This window comes from Zosterops lateralis (genome assembly GCF_965231275.1).
Source record: "Zosterops lateralis genome assembly, chromosome: 18".
Lineage (NCBI taxonomy): Eukaryota > Metazoa > Chordata > Aves > Passeriformes > Zosteropidae > Zosterops > Zosterops lateralis.
In genome coordinates this window covers 871,110-889,875 of record NC_139778.1, presented here as the reverse complement: position 1 = coordinate 889,875, position 18,766 = coordinate 871,110, and the positions used below count along the sequence as shown (strand labels likewise).

The window sequence follows — 18,766 nt, the reverse complement described above, 5'->3', positions numbered from 1 at the left end:
TGGGGATGGAGGGATGCAGGGATGTGGGGATGGACGAATGCAGGGATTTGGGGATGGAGGGATGCAGGGATGTGGGGATGGAGGGATGCAGGGGTTTGGGGATGGAGGGATGCAGGGGTTTGGGGATGCAGGGATGTGGGGATGGAGGGATGCAGGAATGAACGGATGTGGGGCTGCAGGAAGCCCTGCGCTGAGAGGATGAGAGCACAGTGCTGCTGTGCATGAAGCTTATCTGCATTTCAGCAGGTCTGGGGGTTGGTTTAGGTTTTTTTCCTTCAGACTTTCGGAGCTATTTTGAAGTGACCAGGAGCTCCCTGACTGGAAGCTCCTCTTCTCTATTGTGCTCCCGGCCATTCACTGGGGATCACCGTGAGAAACCTTTCAGGGGGAGCTGGCTGCTGTTGATCAATCAGTCAATCAATCTCGCAGCCAATCCATCACCTCGCTTACAGCTGGGACAAGGCACAGAAAGCCCGGGCAGGGCTGAATGAATTCCTCCTTTGGATGGGTACAAAGCTGGAGACTCCCAAGCTGAGCCCAGATTTACCCCAGGGTGAATGAAATGACGATTTCTCCTCCTGCAGGGAGCCGGGCAGCGCTTTGTTCCCAGGCTCTGGGATGCTCCTGGCTTTCCCAAGGGCTGACATTTCCCCTCCCCAAGGGCTTTTCTCTCTGCCAGTGCAAATCCCTGGATTTGGGAGCATCCTCATCAAGAAGAGGCTGTGCCTGGCAGGTCCCCCAGGCAGGTGCCCCCAGGCAGGAGGCTGAGCCCTGTCCCAGCTCCAGCACTGCTGGTCCCCTGCACACACTCCTGTTCAGGGAATGTCAGTTCTGGGACAGGTCCCTGCTTCACATCCTGTGCTGCTGTCCCCACACTCTTGTCTCCAAGCCACCCTCACAGAGGCTGTGGAGGCATCTGGAGGCTCACAGGGGAGTGGCTCTTTTTTTCCAGCCGCTGGAGCTCATGAGAAGGAGCTGTGGGGTGTTTAATCCTTTCCTATTGTCACTTTTCCCTGTGGTGAGCCTGTGGCCACCCCCTGAATTCTGCATTTTGTCCTTCTGCTGAGGGCAGAGGAGCCCATTCCTGCTGCTCACCCTGGGACTGCCCCAGGAGAGACAGAATTGACCTGGGAGCAGAGGTGGCTCCCCATCACCTCAATCTAGGCATGAGAAGGCAAAAATCAAAGCTTTTGACTTTCAGACAGAGGAATAAAACAGCCCTTTTATAGGACAGGGATACTCTGGCTACCTGCAAACGATGCTGAAACAGGAGCTCCAGCTCATCAGGGGGGGCTCTTTTCCCCATTCCTGGTTCTTGGGGGAGGATTTGGGCTAAAATTTGGATAGCACAGCATGCAGGCAGCTCTGCACTGGGTCTGCCCTGCCCTCTGGGAAAGCTGCAACCTGCAGCCAAAGCTGCTCTGGGTCTGTGCACCCTGGGGAGCCCAGAGGCCCCTCAGAGCTGGCTTTTCCCTTTCCTGCATTTACATCCAGCGTCTTCCTCACCAGGCAGGAACAAAAAGGGCCCAAAATGATATTTCGAAGGGCCAGATTTGGTTTTGAAACTGCAGAGGTTGATTTCCAGGGGAAAACCATGGGGAGCTGCATCAATCCAATCACCTGGTTTTATTTAAGCCCACTGGCTGAAATCATCCACCTCAGATAATCATTCCCCAGAAAATCTGGATTTGATTCAGATAAGACAAGGACTGACTGGCAGGTTTGTAAACCTCCACCCCCCTGCACTGCTGTTTTTGTTTGCCCTTTCACTGTGGTCTCTTCTGTCTGACAGGGACCAAAAGAGGGCCAGAAAAGCTCCTCTTGCCTGGCAGCAAAAATGAGGAGCAGCCCCTCCTCATCCTCCAATCTCCCAGCAGGGGAGGGCATGGATGCATTTCATCTAAACAATCCCAGTTCTGGCCTGTTTTCCCAAACTGATTGGGACCCCTGAGAGTGAGGCAGAGCCAGGCAGGACCCCCCACAGCAGAGCTGACATTGTCCCACCCCTCGTTCCAAGGCCAGCTTTGGCCTCTGCTCCAGGTTCCTGTTGGGGTGATGCTCCCTCAGCTCTTGGCCACTTTCTGTCCCTCATGGCCATGAGCACAGGAAATGGAGCAGCACCTCTCCCACAACTGCCTGCACTCAAAGTCTCCCACTAATTGCTTTTCCCATCTTGTTTCCAACCCCTTTTTCTCCCATATCATGAAAGCTCTGGCTCGCAGACACTGATTCAGGGATTTGTCAAAAAACCCACAGATTTCAGCAGGGCGGAGGTGGGAGCTGAGGGATGCCAAGACACAGCACTGCTGGATGCTCCCTGTTGAGAGAAAGGGATGAAATATGGAGGGTTCAAGCTCCTTGGACAAAGCAGCGCTTAAAACTCCAATAAAATCCCAGAGAGAAGAATTATGGTGGGATTCTGTTGGATTGCTCAGCTTGGCTCAGCCTTCACTGGGCTTTAACTGGGAGATGGCACAGGAGGCTCCTGGGGGATGCCCTGGTCACCCCTCTGGGCAGGGCATGGAGACATCTGCCCCTCCAGGGACACAGGGACTCACAAGGCACTGTCCAGGCACTTCTCATCACTGCCAGACCTGCTCCCAGCCTCCAGCCAGGGCTCCCCAGCCAAGGCAGGGCTCTAACCCTGCTGGGATGTTCTCAGTTATCGGCTGTATGCAATCTCAGCTGGGTTTTAGCTCCCCAAACAGCCCCTCTTCCATGGCAGGGGGGCAGCAGTGCTGCTGTGTTTACATGGGGTAAAACCTGTCCCTTAAATCAGTCCCACACGGGCCCCTGGGATCAGCCTTCCCATGACACTGGGGACTGTCCCTTTGCTCCTGAGCACACAGCCTGGGTGACAATCCCTGCTCAGGGATCAATCCACGGCGACATCTGTCACTTTTAGTACAAATTCCTTCATTTATGAGCCCTCCTCCACTGCTGGGACAAAAGTAAACAGCTTTTACACCTTGTGGCCTCCTCAGCTGGGGCTCAAATACCCCGAGAAGCTCCAGGCAGCAGCACAGGATGAGCCAGCCTTTCCTGGACCCTGCTGCTGCTGCCAGCCCCTGCTCAGAGCCATCTGTCACAGTCTGTCTGTGGATGTGTTATGCCCCACAACTGTCTCCAATGGTTGGGAACCGCGACCCTGGACTTTGAAGGAGCCCCTGGCCTGGCTGAGGTGGAAAGTTTGCTCCACAAGAACAGAATGCAAGAACAATAGAACTGGTTACAGTGGGCTGAGCTGACCATACTGACCGTGCTAAAAGGGTACAGCTTGAGCTTGTTCCTGAGCACCCAACCTTAACACAGGTGTTTTCTGCCTCAGCCGTGTGTCACTTGCCTGGTTCTCCTTGGCTTCGTGCCACTTGTTCTGGTAACCAACCTCTAAGAACTCCAAAAATTCCGAACACCTTCGTGATCACCCCACTGGAGAAGATCCCGTCTATGGGCATCTCTACGCCTTGAGGATTCCGACTCTCCCCATTGGTAGCTATAACCCCCTTCCCCTCTTTCTCTCTCTTTCTCACTATTCTCTATTTTCTTTCCCCACTATCGCATTGTGGGCACTAAATAAAAGTGCATTTTTTGTTTAAGCAAACTGAGCTGTCCCCTGTTGTGTCTTTTGCGCTTCAAGATCTCCAAAACGAACCATCAGGTTCCCCACGGATGTTTGCGGACCCTGACACCATCCTACACGAGGGACAGAGGAGTCCCTCGGTGACACGGAGGGGACAGCTGTGCTTCGGATCCAAGACTGGGTAACCCCTCTGTGCTCACAGGAGGGAAAACCTCCTGCAGCTCCCCTGCCCTTTGAGGAACACCCAGCTCAGGATGCTGCAGACGCGCTTCCAACACGTTGGGGCACAGAAGGAAACCACTTGTCCCGGTACAAGCAACGGGATTTACGCCTTTGGTGCAATTCATCTCGAGGGAAATGGATGCTGAAGAGACATTTAGCGCAGAGATGCTCCAAAAGAAGAGAAGGAGAACGTACCTGCGGGCTCCTCGGCGCTGCTGGCGGCCGTGGTGGGTGGAGCAGCCGGGATCTCTGCAGGACAGCCAGGGGTGCACGGCGACAGAGGGGACAGAAAAGGAGCAGCAGTTATTGCAAAGCCCAAAGAGCCCTGTCCCTGCACACGCTGCAGGTTCCCTCCCCAGCCATGCCTGCCAGCAAGGAGAGTGCCCAGTAAGAGCCCCTAAACCAGTGCACCGGGAACTGGAGAACTGGCCATCCCTGGAGGGTGTTGCAAAGGGGTTTTTTAACAAAAACAAAAAAAAAGAAAGAAGAAAAAAAAAAAAAAAAAGGTTTTGGCTGCATGCTGCACCTTGCCCAGCTTGCCCAGCCCCTGTCACTGCCTGTCCCCTCCAGCTGTTGTCACCCAGGTTGGAGGCAGTGCTGGCACTCCCCTGGTGGGGGGCAGGGTGCAGGTACAGCTCTGCTGGGATGCAGGGGGTGCCTCCCACATTTAAAGGAAACACAAACACATCTGGTGCCAATTCCCTGGTCCCTGGCTCTGATTTGGGGCCAGCTTTGCAGAGCTGGTGCACATCGTGCTCTGGATGCTCATTCCCAGGCCTGGCTGTGTCTGTGGAGAGGATGGGCTGTGCATGGAGGGAGCTGCACTGCCCCAGCTCTGCTGGATGCTCCCCTTGGATGTTCTTCCTTCATTCAGGGCACAGGGCTGGCATTTCTGTGCATCCCAGGGAATCCTGGTGGGGGAACACTCCACCAGTCCAGTCTGACAGTGGGATTCAGGCGTGGGCTGGCAGTAGGCATCTGCCTCTTTCTGCTTTTGTGTGCTTGGAAAAATGCACAGCCGCCAAGGCAGGGTTTGTGTGACAGCAGCTTGTAGGGGTGCAACCCAGTCAGCACCGGGTGATTTTGGGGGTCACACCTTAATGCAATTAAACACAGCACAAGACACAGCTGGGCAGCACTGAGATCCCAAAGCCTGGCCTGACACACACCCCACAGGGCTCTCACCCCTTCCTCCAAGGTGTTCTTTTCATGGCTATGAATCTCTCGGAGCAGTGGTAAATCAGAGAGTGACTGTGCCCAGCCCCAAACCCTGGACGGGCCATGTTGAAATCCTGGGTCTGTCTTTGTTTAGTGCCATGGATCCTGAGGGAGCTGATGCAAGGAACAATTTACTCTCTGATTTCCCCTGGCCCTGGGGAATGATTAATGATCAACCTTTGTGCACACTTGCTGCAGAGCAGACTGGAGCCACGGCTGGAGGTCTTGGGGACAACAAGCATCTGCTTTGGGCTCTTGCTGTCCCATTGCAACACGGGGAAAAATGATTCTCAAGTGACCCCAAACCAGCCTGGAATGTATGTTTCCTTCAGCAGGAGAAGGTGGAGAAAGGGTGTCTGCCCCAGAATTTGGCAATGGCCATGCTGAGAGGGGGGAAGAGTGTGGGAGCAGACTGTGGCTTCCCAACAAAGGCTTGATGCCTTCAACTTTTTCTTGCTGGGCCCTTTTCTCCTTTTAGCAGCAGAGAATCACCCTTAGGGGAGCAGTTCCTCCATCCCATCCCATCCCATCCCATCCCATCCCATCCCATCCCATCCCATCCCATCCCATCCCATCCCATCCCATCCCCAGTAGTTTTTGGTGCTGTGCATTGTTAGGGCAGGTGGAGATGTCCCACAAGGTGCAGGAGCCCCAGGAAGATCCTGCAGCAGAGAGGGGCATGAGACTAAAGCCCAACTCTCCAGGCAGTGAGAGCTCAGCAGGGCCTGAGGGGATCCAGGTGTTTGCAGGGCAGATGCTTCAAGGGAGACATTTTGGGAGCTGTACCTGGTGCTTCTGGAGCAGAGGGTGAGAGCAGCCTTGGGAAGGGAATTGAAAACCAAACCCAAGGAAGCCAAAGTTAAAACCACCCATGTTTGTGGGAGGGTTGTGCGAGTGCAAGAGCCCCTTCAGCAATCCAGCTGTTCTCAGCTGTGATGGCAACACCATCAGAGGAGCAGCTCCTCTGATCTGAGCTCTGTGCCAGCACAGCACGGCCTGATTTTGGGGAGAAAAACCCGTTTGTAGTGACCCACTTTAGCATCCAGCCCTGATGTGACACCTTTAAATAAACATGCTCTGTTCCACGAAGCCAAATTGAATTCCCAGTGGACTTGCACTCACAGAACCCTCCAACGAGGCAAGTGAGTTCCTGGAAGCTGCTTTTGGGCCATGTTTGGGCAGAGTGGAGGGCGGAGGTCCCCGGGCAGCTCTGCCCCCCAAGCTCTGCTGGGGTTCAGCAGCCCCTGGCAGGATTTAAAGTTAAAATCTCTACTCCACAGATACGGAAAGAAGATCCACCTACTTATGCAGGGCGCGATGGGGGAGCGGCTCTGCTGGTAGCCCTTGGCGCAGCGGTTGCAGGTGATGCCGGTGACGCCGTCCTTGCAGGGACACTGGCCCGTGGTCTGGTTGCAGGTCTGGCCGGCGGCACCCACGGGGTGACAGTCACACTCTGCAGGGGGACACACACACAGCAGGGTCAGGGCAGTGTTGAGGTGTCTTTCTCTGCCTCGGCCAGCCCTGACACCTCGACAGTAAAGGGCATGGCTCGGTAGCAGGATGAACCTCACCCATCCCTGTGAGTTCTTGTCTTGCTTGAAAGAGTGAAGCAACGACAGCAGGAAAAAAGAGGAGGCTGTTCTGGGTTAACTGCTGGCTTTATTCATCAGGGGATCTGCCCCAGCAGACACCCCTCAGCAGAAGCAGCGGGGGAAAAGCGAGGGAAAAAATCTTCTTTTGAACCCCCGAATGCAACACCTTTTATTGGGGGGAGGAACTCAGGGATGGGTCTAACTGGGGATAAATCAGGGGCCAAAGGGGCATGGCTCTCTGGATAAATGACATACATAGTAACAAATTAATAACTCGGGTGGGGAGACAGCTGAAGTCTTGTCCGATCACTTGGGGTTTTTCCTGGAACTTTCCAGACTTTTGGGAGAGACCCCAAAGTGACAGACAAGGCCCAGGGGCTGGATAACTTCTGACTGAAATATAACTGGGATTGGGGTAAAACCAATGAGGGTGGAACATGGGTGACATGGGGCAAACCATTATAACTTATAAAAATGAACTTAATACAAGGAACAAATGCATACATAAAACTGATAAAACCAAACCCACACCACTACAGGGCAGGGCACAGAGCCCCACCTGCTCTGCCTCTGGCTCTGCAGCCCCAGGAATGAGCTGGGACAGAGCTGGCACTGGGCACAGGGGCTGGGGGACAGCGCTGGGGAGGGGTGGCTCTGTCACAGCCCCAGGGACAGAAGTGCAGCCAGGATGGCAGATCCTGGGGATGGACCCACAGACACAGCCAGCCCAGGCAGGGAGCAATCCCTCACAGAGAGCTTGGGAATTCATTTCCCGTGCGCTCCAAGAAAAATCAACCCAGTCCTTTCAGAGCTGAGCAGCATCCCTGGCAGCTGGCACTGCGGGCACAGGAAGGAAATGCCCTTGTGGGATGCAGGAGGCTGGAGGAGCTGCTGTTCCCGGCCAGATGGATGCAGCCTTGATGGCAGAGCTGGGCAGATGTGAAGGGTTTGGCAGGGGATGTAAATACTGCACTTGAAAAACATTCACCAGCTCATTTCCCACAGTGGGACTTTACCGGTGCAGCTGTTTGGGGGGAAAAAAAATAATAAAAAAAAACAGGCAAAAAGAAGAAGAAGAAAAAAAAAAAAAAGAAAAAGGCATCGGGGCTTGTTATCATCACTGCTCCAAAAGGATTACGGCCTCGCACATTTGTTAACAGCCCTGATTTCTAAGAGCTGCAAGCGCCGTGCCAGACTGTGGGCTGCCCCTGCTGAGCCGTGGCAGGGACAGGCAGGCAGGAAAGCTTTCCTTTTCTTCTGCAGCATCCCCGGGAAGGAGCCGGCCAAATCCCTCCCTGGGGGCACTGACCCCGCTTTCCTCCTGCCCCTCAGGGGAGCTGCCTGCCAGGAACAGGGGCTGGGGGAAATCTGGGCCCTGGAGCCAGTGTCCCCATGGGCACCACTGCCTTCAGACCCCCCCAGGCCCCCCAGGCTGGGCACATCCCTCCTGCTTGGTTCCTTCTGCACTCCCCTGGTTCTCAAACACCCCAAATCTGCCTCGTTTGGAGACAGCAGAAGGCATCCCACATCAGGTTTGGGTTTCCAGGTTTTGGTGCTTGGCTGGAGGCTCCCTCCAGGCCCCCCAGCACCATCCTGCTCCTCACCAGCAGCCCCCAGTGTGACCCTCCTCACCAGCAGCCCCCAGGCTGGGTTTGGGGGGTGCCTGGAGCAGCCCCTGCCATGGCCCTGGGGACAACAATTCTCCCTGGGGACAACAATTCTCCCCGGGGACATCCCAGAGCTCCAGCAAACTGCCACCAGCCCTGACCCCACCAGCCCTGGGTGGGAACAGACACAGCCTTGCCAAAACTGGAAGATTTTTCATGTGAGAGGAAAAAAAAAAAAAGTCAAGAAACCAATAAAGCTTTTGCTCCTTTTCTCCTCTTTTCCTAGCACTTCTGATTTTTTTTTTTTTTTTTTTTTTTTTTTTTTTTTTTTTTAAATTAAAAGTCCCCCTCTCCCCCCTGCCCTGAGCTCCCTCTGGGAAAAGGCTGCTTGCAAACCTGCCCACAGCAGAAATCTCCTTTTCTAAAGCTAATTTAGATTGGAAAGGTTTTGACGTTAGTTAGATCAGCGTGGCTAGTGATGGGCAGAGGGATGCTCAGGTGGGAAAACCCTCACTCTGCAGCCCCAAGGGATGGCTCCAGTAATGCTGGGGGAGAGGAAATAAAACTAAAATAAAAATAAAAGGCATTAAGCAAAGGCCTGGAGGAGGAACAGGAGAGAGAAGAGTTAAAGAGCAGAGAGTTAATACAGGAGTTAATACAGAAATAAGCAAATCAGGGAAGGGTTACCGAGGGAGAGGCAAAGGGCAGGAGGATGGGGAGGAATACTGCTCATGTTCCAGGCGTGGATCACCCTCATTTCCGTGGGACCGCTCAGCCCAGAGCGGGGAAAAGAGAGAAAAAAAGCCTCGGTGATGAGTGAGATGTGGGGGCTTTGATGTCCCCGTGTGTGTGTGATGTCCCCAGGGTGGCACAGGGGCTCAAGGGATGAGATCCCGGCTCTGTGTCCCCCTGCCTTGTGTGTCTTCCCAAAACCCCGGGAATCTCAGGAGATGCTCCAGGCAGAGCCTGCAGATGTGGATTTGCTGTCCCTGTCCTCGAGAAACTGAACCAGCGCCAGCAATTAGGAGCAATTAAAGGTAATTTACAGTCCCCCGGCCAGTGCAAACACTTGCAGCCAGCAATTACAGGCTCTTCTTCCCCAGCCGTGAAGGGCCGGGAATGGTGCTTGGTGCTGATTTTTCCAATCCGGTTGAAATTCCTTTGGGCTGTAACCCCAAAGTGAGGGGAGTCTGCACCGGGATGGCAGAGGAGGGGGATTGGTGCAAAGACCCCTTTGGCATCGCCTCTGCCTTTCCCTTGGGCACCTCGGGACTCCACATTTGTGTCGCCCTGAATTTTCTTGCCTGTGAAATTCTGCACCTTTGCAGCAGCGTTCCCACGCTGCTTCACATAAACAATATTGTTTTCTTAGAACTTTATCTATGTGTTTACATATTTCTTCTCCAGGAGGAGGAATGTGATTGATGGTCAAGTCCACCAATGATGTTCATAAGGTGGTGACCCTTCTGGCCAATCTTTGGCCTTCTGTACAAAATGTATATAAGGATGGAGTCAGACATTAAATTAGAATCTTTGCTGCTTGACCTGCCTGTGTGTCTTTTGTGTGTCTGACACAGCGACACGTTTGCATCCCTGAACTTCTCTGGCTTTCATCCCTGAAGTTCTCTGCCTTTCATCCCTGAACTTCCCTGAGCGCGAGGATTTGTGGATTTGTTCATCACCCAGCGAGGAACAAAAATTCAGCAGCGCCCTGGACTGAGCAGAGCCACCTCTGTCATCAGGACAGGAGAGTGGCCAGGACATCCCCGGAGATGAGAAGGAGGAAAACACGATTTTTTTCCTCATGTTCTGCCTGCAAGGATCACCCCATAGAGGGTATGGTGAGACGGGAGAGAAGCAAACAGGGATGATGCTGGAGCTGGAAAAAGGGGTGTCTGCGCTCTGTCAGAGCATCAGGGGGAGGGAAATAACTCGGGATTTCGTTTGTTCAAAAAACATTTAAGAAAAAAAAAATGATGCTGAGTGTCTGTGGCCAAGATGACCAGGAATTCCTAGTGAAAAACGAAGTTATTCTTTGCTTGAAAACATGGCTGTGGAGGAGAAAACAAGGAGCGGGAGTTTGTGGAGAGGCTTTAAGGGGCAGTGAGGGCACCAGCGGGGGTGGTATAATATATAAATATATTATTTATAAAATATATATAAAATATAAATATATTTTATTATATATTATATATATAAATATATATTTATATTTTAATATAATTATATATATTTATATATTTATATATATAAATATATAAATATTTAGTTATAACATTGTTATAACAATTTATAAATGTTATAACATAACATTTATAACATTTATTTATAACATTTATAAATATTTATTTATAACATGAGGAGTATTCATCCCCATCCTCCTGCCCTTTGCCTCAATATATATTTATAATATATATATATTTATATATATAAAAATATATTTATATATATAAATATATATAAATATATAAAAATATATATAAAATATAATGTATTTTATTATATATTATATAAAATAATATATAAATTATATAAAATAACCTATAAAATAACCGTGGAGCTGAGAGCACTCCCTGGTGAGCACCCTGAGCTGGGCTGCCCCAGGTGTGAGGACACCACGGCGCTCTGTGCGAGACAAACCCAAAGTGGCCCAGTGGATGAGGGGAGAGCAGCCAAAATCCGGAGTGCAGGAGGAGGCGTGATTGGAAGGAGGGAACAGGATGGGCTGAAGGGTCCCAATTAACCACATCCACTCCAGGAAAAGATCTGGGAGTCAATGAAACATCTGGCTGATTGCAGAAGAGCCGCGAGATGGGAGGCTGAGCTGTGAAAAGGGGGAGAGAGAGAAACTCTGAATTCATATCAGGGCACTACAGAAATCAATAGCACGTCCTCAGCTGGGAGCTGCAGTGAAAGGCACGGAGAGCACCCACGGAAAAGATCGGGAAGGCCTTGCCAAGAGACGGTGGAGGGCTGCCAAGCAATGCACAGCGCCGGGAAGGTCAGACAGGTGCTCCTCTTCACTGCTCCTCAAAGCCCAGCCACAAAGGGACATTGAGGGCCTTGAAAAGGCAACCTTTTCATCGATAAAAGGAAATGCTGCTTTGCACCGCACGTAATTAACTCGTAGAACTCCTGCTACGAGACACCGTGGCAAGGGCCCAACAGGATTAGATAGGGCTCTGAATGAGAACATCTGTAGTTACATTAGCTGGGATTAATATATATACGGATATAAGCACTGCCAGGCAGCTCCTCACCGCCTGCAGCCAGGAGATTTCCCCCGGGGCCAGAACTGGCTGCCTTGGGCTTTTATAGCTCTGTCTGCAGCTTCCAAATCAGCCCCTATTTTCTGTATTTTCTGTCCAAACCTGCTGAGGCAGAGCATCGCCCACCCCAGCCCAGCTCAGCCAGCGACGCCTTTCTGTGCTTTAGCTCAGGTTTGGGGCTGAAAAACACCTGGAAACATCTTGGGGCCATGCTTGGGATAAAAAAAACCCAAATAAACCACAAACAAACAAAAAAACCAAACCAAACCAAACCAAACCAACCAACCAAACAAACAAAAAAACCAAAACCAACCAACCAACCAACCAAACAAAACACAAAAAAACCCACAAAAAACCCCCAAAAAACCCAAAAAACAAAACCAAACCCAAACCAAACCAAAACAAAAAACTGCCAAAAAATCCCCCAAAAAAGCCCCAAAAAACACCCCAAAAACCCCCCAAACAAACAAACAAAAAACCCCCAAACACAAAACCCCAAACAAAAACCCCACGGTTTTTCAGTTCAGGTAGTTGAACTTGCTGAGATGGTTCTGCCCCACTGAAGGCTGACAAATAGCACGACAAAAAATGCAAATATTTTCGCAGCCCCGGTGTTGGGGCGCAGGTATTCCCAGCCGTTAATCCTGCCCCACACACGAGTGGTGAAAGGTAAACAGAGGGATAAATCTCCAGGCTCAGCTCCCCTCAAGTGTGACCTTTATGGAGAAGGTGCATGAAAAGATCTGCATTTTTGGAGAATTAGCATCTTCCTGTTTTCGGGGAAGCTGCTTCCTTGGGAGGTTTTCAGGGTGATGAAAAATCCTTTTGCCTGGATAAGAAAAAAAGGCTGGGTTTGCCAGGGTGTCCAGATTTGCTCTTGTCACCCTGGATGGGCCAGGATAATAAACCTCACAGAGCTCCAGATCCAGCCTCTGGACTGAGCAGGGACCCAACAATGCATTAAACTGGGGAAAAAAAAAACACCTTAATTTGAAATAATCATTGATGAAGACTCCTGTATTCAGAATTCCCACTCAGTTTGAAGTACAAATTCAATCCCAGGTAGCCTTAGGTGCACATTTATATTTAACCAAGCTTTAAAACGCTTTTCCAGAATCGTGGCCAAAAAAATTGCTTCCCTTTGATTGCTTCCCTTCTTTCCTCCAAAGACTTCAACAGGAGTAAAAAAAAAAAATGTGGCTACAGAAAATTTCTGCTGGGAAAAAAAAAAACACGCAACAAACCCAGGTTTGTTGTCAAAATGTCAAAACAAATTCAATTTAAATTCTCCTGTTGCCTCAACGACGCATCCTGATGCAGCAAACATGTCTCACTTAACCTTATGGTTTAGTGTTTAAAGGGGTGGTTCTGGCATTATTACTTAAGTGAGGTTTTTTTTGTTGTTGTAGAGTTGGTTTTTTTTTTTTTTTTATGCTTTAGGAGCTCAGGTATTTTCAATCCTGCTCCCTCTGAACACATCTTCCCAGGGAACTCAAGGTGTGAGGATTCCTGGGTTCCCCCATGGCTGAAATCCATCCTAGAGGTGACTTTGCAGTGGTCCCGAGGAGGACAGGATGTTTTCACAGCTTTTCTTTGGCTCCTGATTTGGGAAATCAATTCAAAACAAGCAGGGATCCTTGCTTTGGACACCTCTCCTGGTTATTTGTCCATGGGTCAGGGAATTCTGAGCTGAGCCTGTGCCCCTGAGCGCTGAGGACAGGTCTGTGCTGGCCCTGTGGGGATGGGAGAGCCCACAGGCACTACAGAGCATCCCCAGCACGAGCAGCACCTGTGCCCTGCAAATCCCACCAATTTATGGCGAGGAGAAGCTGGAACTCGGTGTGCACCCACCCAGCCTGGCCCCAGCTGGTTTGCAAAGCAAAGGGTAGAAAGTCTCCGTGCTAACCCTGAATCTCAAAAAGGATTTTACATTTTAATCATGAACCGCTCTGCCGTGAGCTCCTCAGCCCGTCTGCGACACTGGGAGCTGGATTTAGCCCTCCACGGGATCGTGTTCGTGCTCAGTGCCCCTCAGCACATTCTCCTGAAGATTTAAAGGTTTCTTGCCAGCAGAACATGAATTCCTCCTTTTATTGGGCAGAGCCAGACAACCCCTGGGTGTCCCCTGCTGTCCCTCCTCCTGCACCACTTCTCAGGGCTCTCCCGTTTCCCCTCCTGCCCTGGCACTCAGGGGAGCCAAGGCTTTGGTGCCCTGCACTTTGGGCCAAATTTCACAGATTAGACCTTGGCTTTGTCTTCTCCATAACAAGGAGCAGACAGGGCCACAAAGCCCCCACTGAGCCGGAGTCAGGGCTAATCCTCCGGGCCTTGGAACCCCAGCAATAAATCCACTTTTTGGGCAGGGGCACTGTGGGCAGGCATTAGTGACACACACAATGGGACAATTATGGCAGCACTTCCCCAAACGCTGGAAAATTCCCATGTTCCAAAATTGTTTAAACTTTCCCTGAGAGCTCCACTTCCCACGTGAATCCACAGGGCTGGAGAAGCTGCCGGGGATGCTGAGGTGGGGCACTGGAGTTTCCTTCACCCCCACTTTGCTGGGAAGATTTGGGGTTTTTTTCATGGAGGATGCGATCCCTTTGATTTTTTTCCATCAGAAATGTCAGACCTGGCCAGGCCAAGAGCAGAGCTCAGGGGGGCACCTCATGGATCTAAAGCAGAGCCCAGCTCCCCCTGCTCTCCTTGCATGAGGAGGAGTGGGTTGGGAATGCCGTTATTGAAGGAAAAAAAATAAAAGAGAGGCAAAGTTTTTCTCTTCCTGATGTATTTTTAGCCTGGCTCTGGAGGAAACGAGGTTCCTACAAGTGCATTCTCCCACTAATAATAAAAATCAAATCTGGCAGCGGAGCAGGAGTCTCGGAGATAATGAGGTTGCCACAAGCCTCGGGAAAGGAGGCGATGGGGAAGGAGGAGCTGGAAAAGCTCTGCAGGAAAGGATCCCTTCAGTGTGCACAGCCTAATGGGACACCAAACATCCACAGCGGGGAGAGTCCCCAGCACTCCAGGAGCAGGGAGAAATCCCAGAGAGAGCTCCTGGGGCACAAATCCCAGCCCAGCCTTTGTGATGCTCTGAGAAGCATCTGTTTAACTGGAAAAGAAATCCTTTCCTACCAGAAAAAAAATAACTTTTCATTTCAGTAGGCTGAAAACCAGGGATGAGCAGGGCTGAGCTTGGGTTTAATTCTCAGGATCTGAGAGCCTGAAGCACTTTCCACTCCCGAGAACTGGTCTGAAGTGGGGGAAATTATCTCAATTATTGGAAAACATTTATGGGGAAGGCAAATTATTCCTTTTCTTTCCTCTGTCTCGTGGATATGCAAAGAACTGGCTGTGCAAGTGAATTTAGCAACTTCGTCCTTAGTCTGAGACCAGCGATGGAGAGCTCGGGTTTAGTCTGGTTTTATTTTCTTAATAGGGTGCAAATTCCCCTCTATTGTGTCACCACTTCTGACAAACCACATCCCAAGCTCCCCTCCAGCACAGCTCTGGGATGTGTCTCTGCTGGAAACCCAAACCCAAAGCCCAGTTTGGAAGGTGGCCGGCCCCCAGTTTATCCAGTAAACTCCTCCTGGGCACCGGCAGTGCCAGGATGTGATTTTTCAGGAATGCAGAGCCGGCTACATTTTCCTATTTAGCTGGATCATCCACATATCTGCCATGGAGTCAGGACTCAGCTGAGAGCTCAGCTCCCCTCTGAAGAGGCTGAGGTAGTTTCCATGTGGCAGTGGAGATTCCAGCTCCTTCTGAGGGGCTCTGGAGCAGCTCCCTGGATTCAGCAGTGTCTGAATTCCACAACTCAGCAAACCCTGCCCTCCCTGCCTCACACAGAGGTCACTGCCTAATTTGATGTGTCTGCTCATCCATCATTAAAATGTGGATTTTAATGGATTTTTTAAAAAGCTGGCTTGGGCTGGGAGATGCCTTGTGTTGAGCTTGAGTCTTGAACAAAAATTCACTGCTTTTTCCATGGTTTCAGTAATGCTCATGTCCCTTCTTTTCTCTGGGATCCTTCCAGCCCAGGGGGGTGAATGGTGCAGCTCTGCCCTGGGTCCTGGAGAGTGAGGAGGTGACATTTGGTGGCACTTGAGCTGCCCCAGTGACCTGTGAGCATGGGCAGCTTCAAGCTGCATTTCTAGAAACCTCCTCCGATGGTCTGTGTGTGTCTGGGGGTGGTGATGACAAGTTTTAATTGCAGAAGTCATAAATCAGCTCTCAGGGCTTGCAGCAAGATCGATATAAGGAATTGTGGGGCCCTGGGGAAGGGGTGACTCAGCCACTGATAAATGCAGGATGGAAATGGAACTAGAAAATCCTTCTGGTGGCAGTGGAAGAGGATCTCCACAGTGCTGGGGAGAAATTAAAGTCTGTGCCTGGCAGATCAATGCCTGGAAATTTGGAATTTCTCCAGGGGTGTGAGAGATTTCTCAGAGGTGACCAAGCCCTGACACAAGAGCCCAACCCAAGCCCTGCCAGCACCAGATGTGGGCTCCTCTCTCACCTCAACAGTAGCTCCAGCTGGAACCCAAAGAGGAGCAAAAGGAGGACAGGAAGGGAGGGAAGTTTGACCATTAAGGACAGCTCCCTGGGATGGATTCCTGGAAAGTATTGCCTTGGAGTTGGCCTTAAAAACACAACTGAGCTGGACGAGAGATGGGCATCAAAGTGAGGCAGCTCTGGAGAGGGGAGCAGCTCCCTCGGGCTGCATTTCCCCCAGGATGAGGTGAGCCAGGGCAGAGCTGTGCTGCTCCCAGCAGAGACCTGCAGAGAGGACAGAGCCCTGCAAGAGTCACCACTGCTGGCCCTGCTGGCCCTGCTGGCCCCGGTGTGGGGATCCAGCCAGGCCATCCCATCCCATCCCACCCCAATGGCCTTGGCATGTTCCAGCTGAGCTTTGTCTGCCCCACCCTGCCAGGACCAGGGATGGGAGTGACAGGGGACATCTCCAGGGCTGGAGGGATGATGGCCACGACTGGGACCACGGACAGCCTGGTGTCCCCATCCTGTAGCAGCAGTGGGACACCTCTGGTGGCAGTGACACCGTCCTCAGCCTCTGCTGTGCTCCCCATACCACCTCCTGCACCCCAACTGCCCTGCGGGGCCCAGCAGCAGGGGCAGAGAGGTTCCATCTGCCCTGGCCCAGCCTCCAGGGAACCAGCTCTCCGCTCTAAGCTGGTCACGCAGCTCCCTCTATAGTCACTGGAGAGAGACGGGGACTGGTGGCACTGTCCTTGTCACCGGGGGCTTTGCTTGGCTGTCCCGGCAGCACCCAGAGCCAAACAGGTTCGGCTTCTCCTCCACTCAATGCCTGCGACTGAGTGGGAAAAACTCTTTATCTGCACCCATGAAATCAAGGCCGGGAGGCTGAGCCCGTGGGGACAGATCTCACCTCCCTCTGCTCCAGCCCAAACTGCCTCCAAAATGCAAATGTCAGGTCTTGACCCTTGGTGGGCACAGGCCAGGACGGGCAGGGAGGCAGGGATTGCTTTTTGGGCTTTGCACAAGGCATCAAACCCTCCAGCACAGCTGGAAATCTCCCCGGGCTGCAGCAGCACCAGGCACACAGACAATCCCATTTCCTCCCAAAACATTGAGCCCTGATGAATGTGACCTCTCCAGGTGCCAAATCCTGCCCCTGCACGAGGGGTTTGTGCTGGCAGCCTCAGCACAAGTGCATTCAGAGCACGTCTCGTTTGTCATCTTTTCATCAAAAAGTGTGCAAAGCCTCTCCCTGAAGTGCAGAGCTGTTTTACGGCCAGGCTATAAAACCCTGCAGACTCCCTACTCCAATGGAATTAAATTAGTGCCAATAATCTGGCAAATATCAGGAGGGAATTTAATCAAAAGAACCAACAGCAGGGCCCTGATTTACAGCAGCCCATGACAGAGCGGAGTGGACGAGGGTTTGCAGGACCCAGATGTGGAATTTCACTTGCAACATCATTTGGAGCAGAGGGAAAGCAGAAGGAACTGGGGCTTCAGTGTGCTGGGAGCTCTTGGTGATTTCTCAAAAAACAGGGAGAAAAGAGAAACAATTCGTCCTTGTCTGAGTCTGAAAACATCAAAATTTCTTATACTCTGAGTTTTGCTGCTCCTTGGGACAGCCCCCACACCAGGGGCGTGCCCAGGCTGTGATGTGTGTGCCAGGACAAAGGGCGTCCTGCCCGCTGGGATGAGCCCCTGGAGGAGCAGCAGCGGGACCATGGGGCTCCTCCAGCCCAGGATCCATGGCTGGGGCAGGGATCAGCTGCAATCTGACCTGGGAATGCCAGGGGAGCCCTGCCTCGGTGTCCCAGGGCTTGCCTGACCACCCACCCGGAGCAGCCCCAGCTCCATGCCCAGCTCCATGCCCACTCCAGCCTGGCAGGCTCTGGCACACACCCAGTGCTGCCCCTCCATGCAATATCCCTGCTCCAGCTGTCAGCAATCCCTCTGCCTGTGGTTTGCAGCCTGCATGCCATGGCCTGCCTGGCGTGGCTCTGTCCCAGGGCATCTCTGGCCACTGACAACTTCCAGCCTTTTATCGTTTTTGCGAGGAAAACCACTGGAAGCAAACACAGAGCAAAGCAGCTGGCCCGGCTGGATCACTGTGAGCCATCAGGGAAAATCAGCCTTAAAGCCCAGCTCCTTATGCCTTCACCTGCACTGCTGATCTTCAGATCATTACAAAAGTATTTTATTTATCAGTTATTAAAGGTTTGGCTGTGGAAAGCACAAGCAGCCCTGAGCTGGGCAGGGAGTGTTGCCCATCTCTGCTTTCTGCTCACCTTTCGCTGCCTGAGCCTCACCCGTGCCCTGCAACGGGTGCAAAAGTTTGTGGAATTCTCTTTTTTCTCCAAGTTAAAAAGAAGGAGGCATTGTGCAAGCATTTCTGCAATGTATTTTTGCATAATTACCCAAAACCAACCGTTTCAAACAATGCAACTCCAGCCCCTTTTAATTTGCTGATGTCGGATGTGTTGTGAGTTGGGGCACCCCGTGCATGGGATGGAGTGGGAGGTGAGGAATGCAAGGCTGCATCTGTCTGTTAGGCTGAATAAATGGAGTTGAATTAATGAAAGAATGTCTTTGGAGCCTTTGCTGTGAGATCACCCGAGATCTTGCTGGAGTGGGTGAGAGCCATGAGCTCCTCAGCAGCTCCCAAGGCACCAGGGCTCTCTGAGATGCTTTCATTTAAATTTGTTATGTGTGGGACATGAGCAGAGTGATGTGATGGATTAAAGAATCAGGTTTTGTAGAGAAAATATAGACAAACTT

At 51.7% G+C, this 18,766-nt stretch overlaps 1 protein-coding gene and 1 long non-coding RNA gene across 3 annotated transcripts in view; one reads left to right on the top strand and one right to left on the bottom strand.

Moving 5' to 3' along the window:
- NTN1 (netrin 1) overlaps positions 1 to 18,766 on the bottom strand; it is a gene marked incomplete at its 5' end in the record, with an annotated part of 85,883 nt that overhangs the window by 19,417 nt on the left and 47,700 nt on the right. The window contains 2 exons of the mRNA XM_083874820.1: positions 3,998 to 4,051; positions 6,324 to 6,473. Coding sequence (XP_083730946.1) covers positions 3,998 to 4,051; positions 6,324 to 6,473 — 204 coding nt within the window. The remainder of the gene's footprint in view (positions 1 to 3,997; positions 4,052 to 6,323; positions 6,474 to 18,766) is intronic.
- On the top strand, positions 8,968 to 10,338 carry LOC310916927. Of its 2 annotated transcripts, XR_014591366.1 has the most exons (3): positions 8,968 to 9,256; positions 9,627 to 9,673; positions 9,797 to 10,338. It is a non-coding gene; the product is annotated as an uncharacterized lncRNA (long non-coding RNA). The 2 variants fall into 2 exon arrangements; XR_014591367.1 differs by lacking the exon at positions 9,797 to 10,338 and having other exon boundaries at positions 9,627 to 9,763.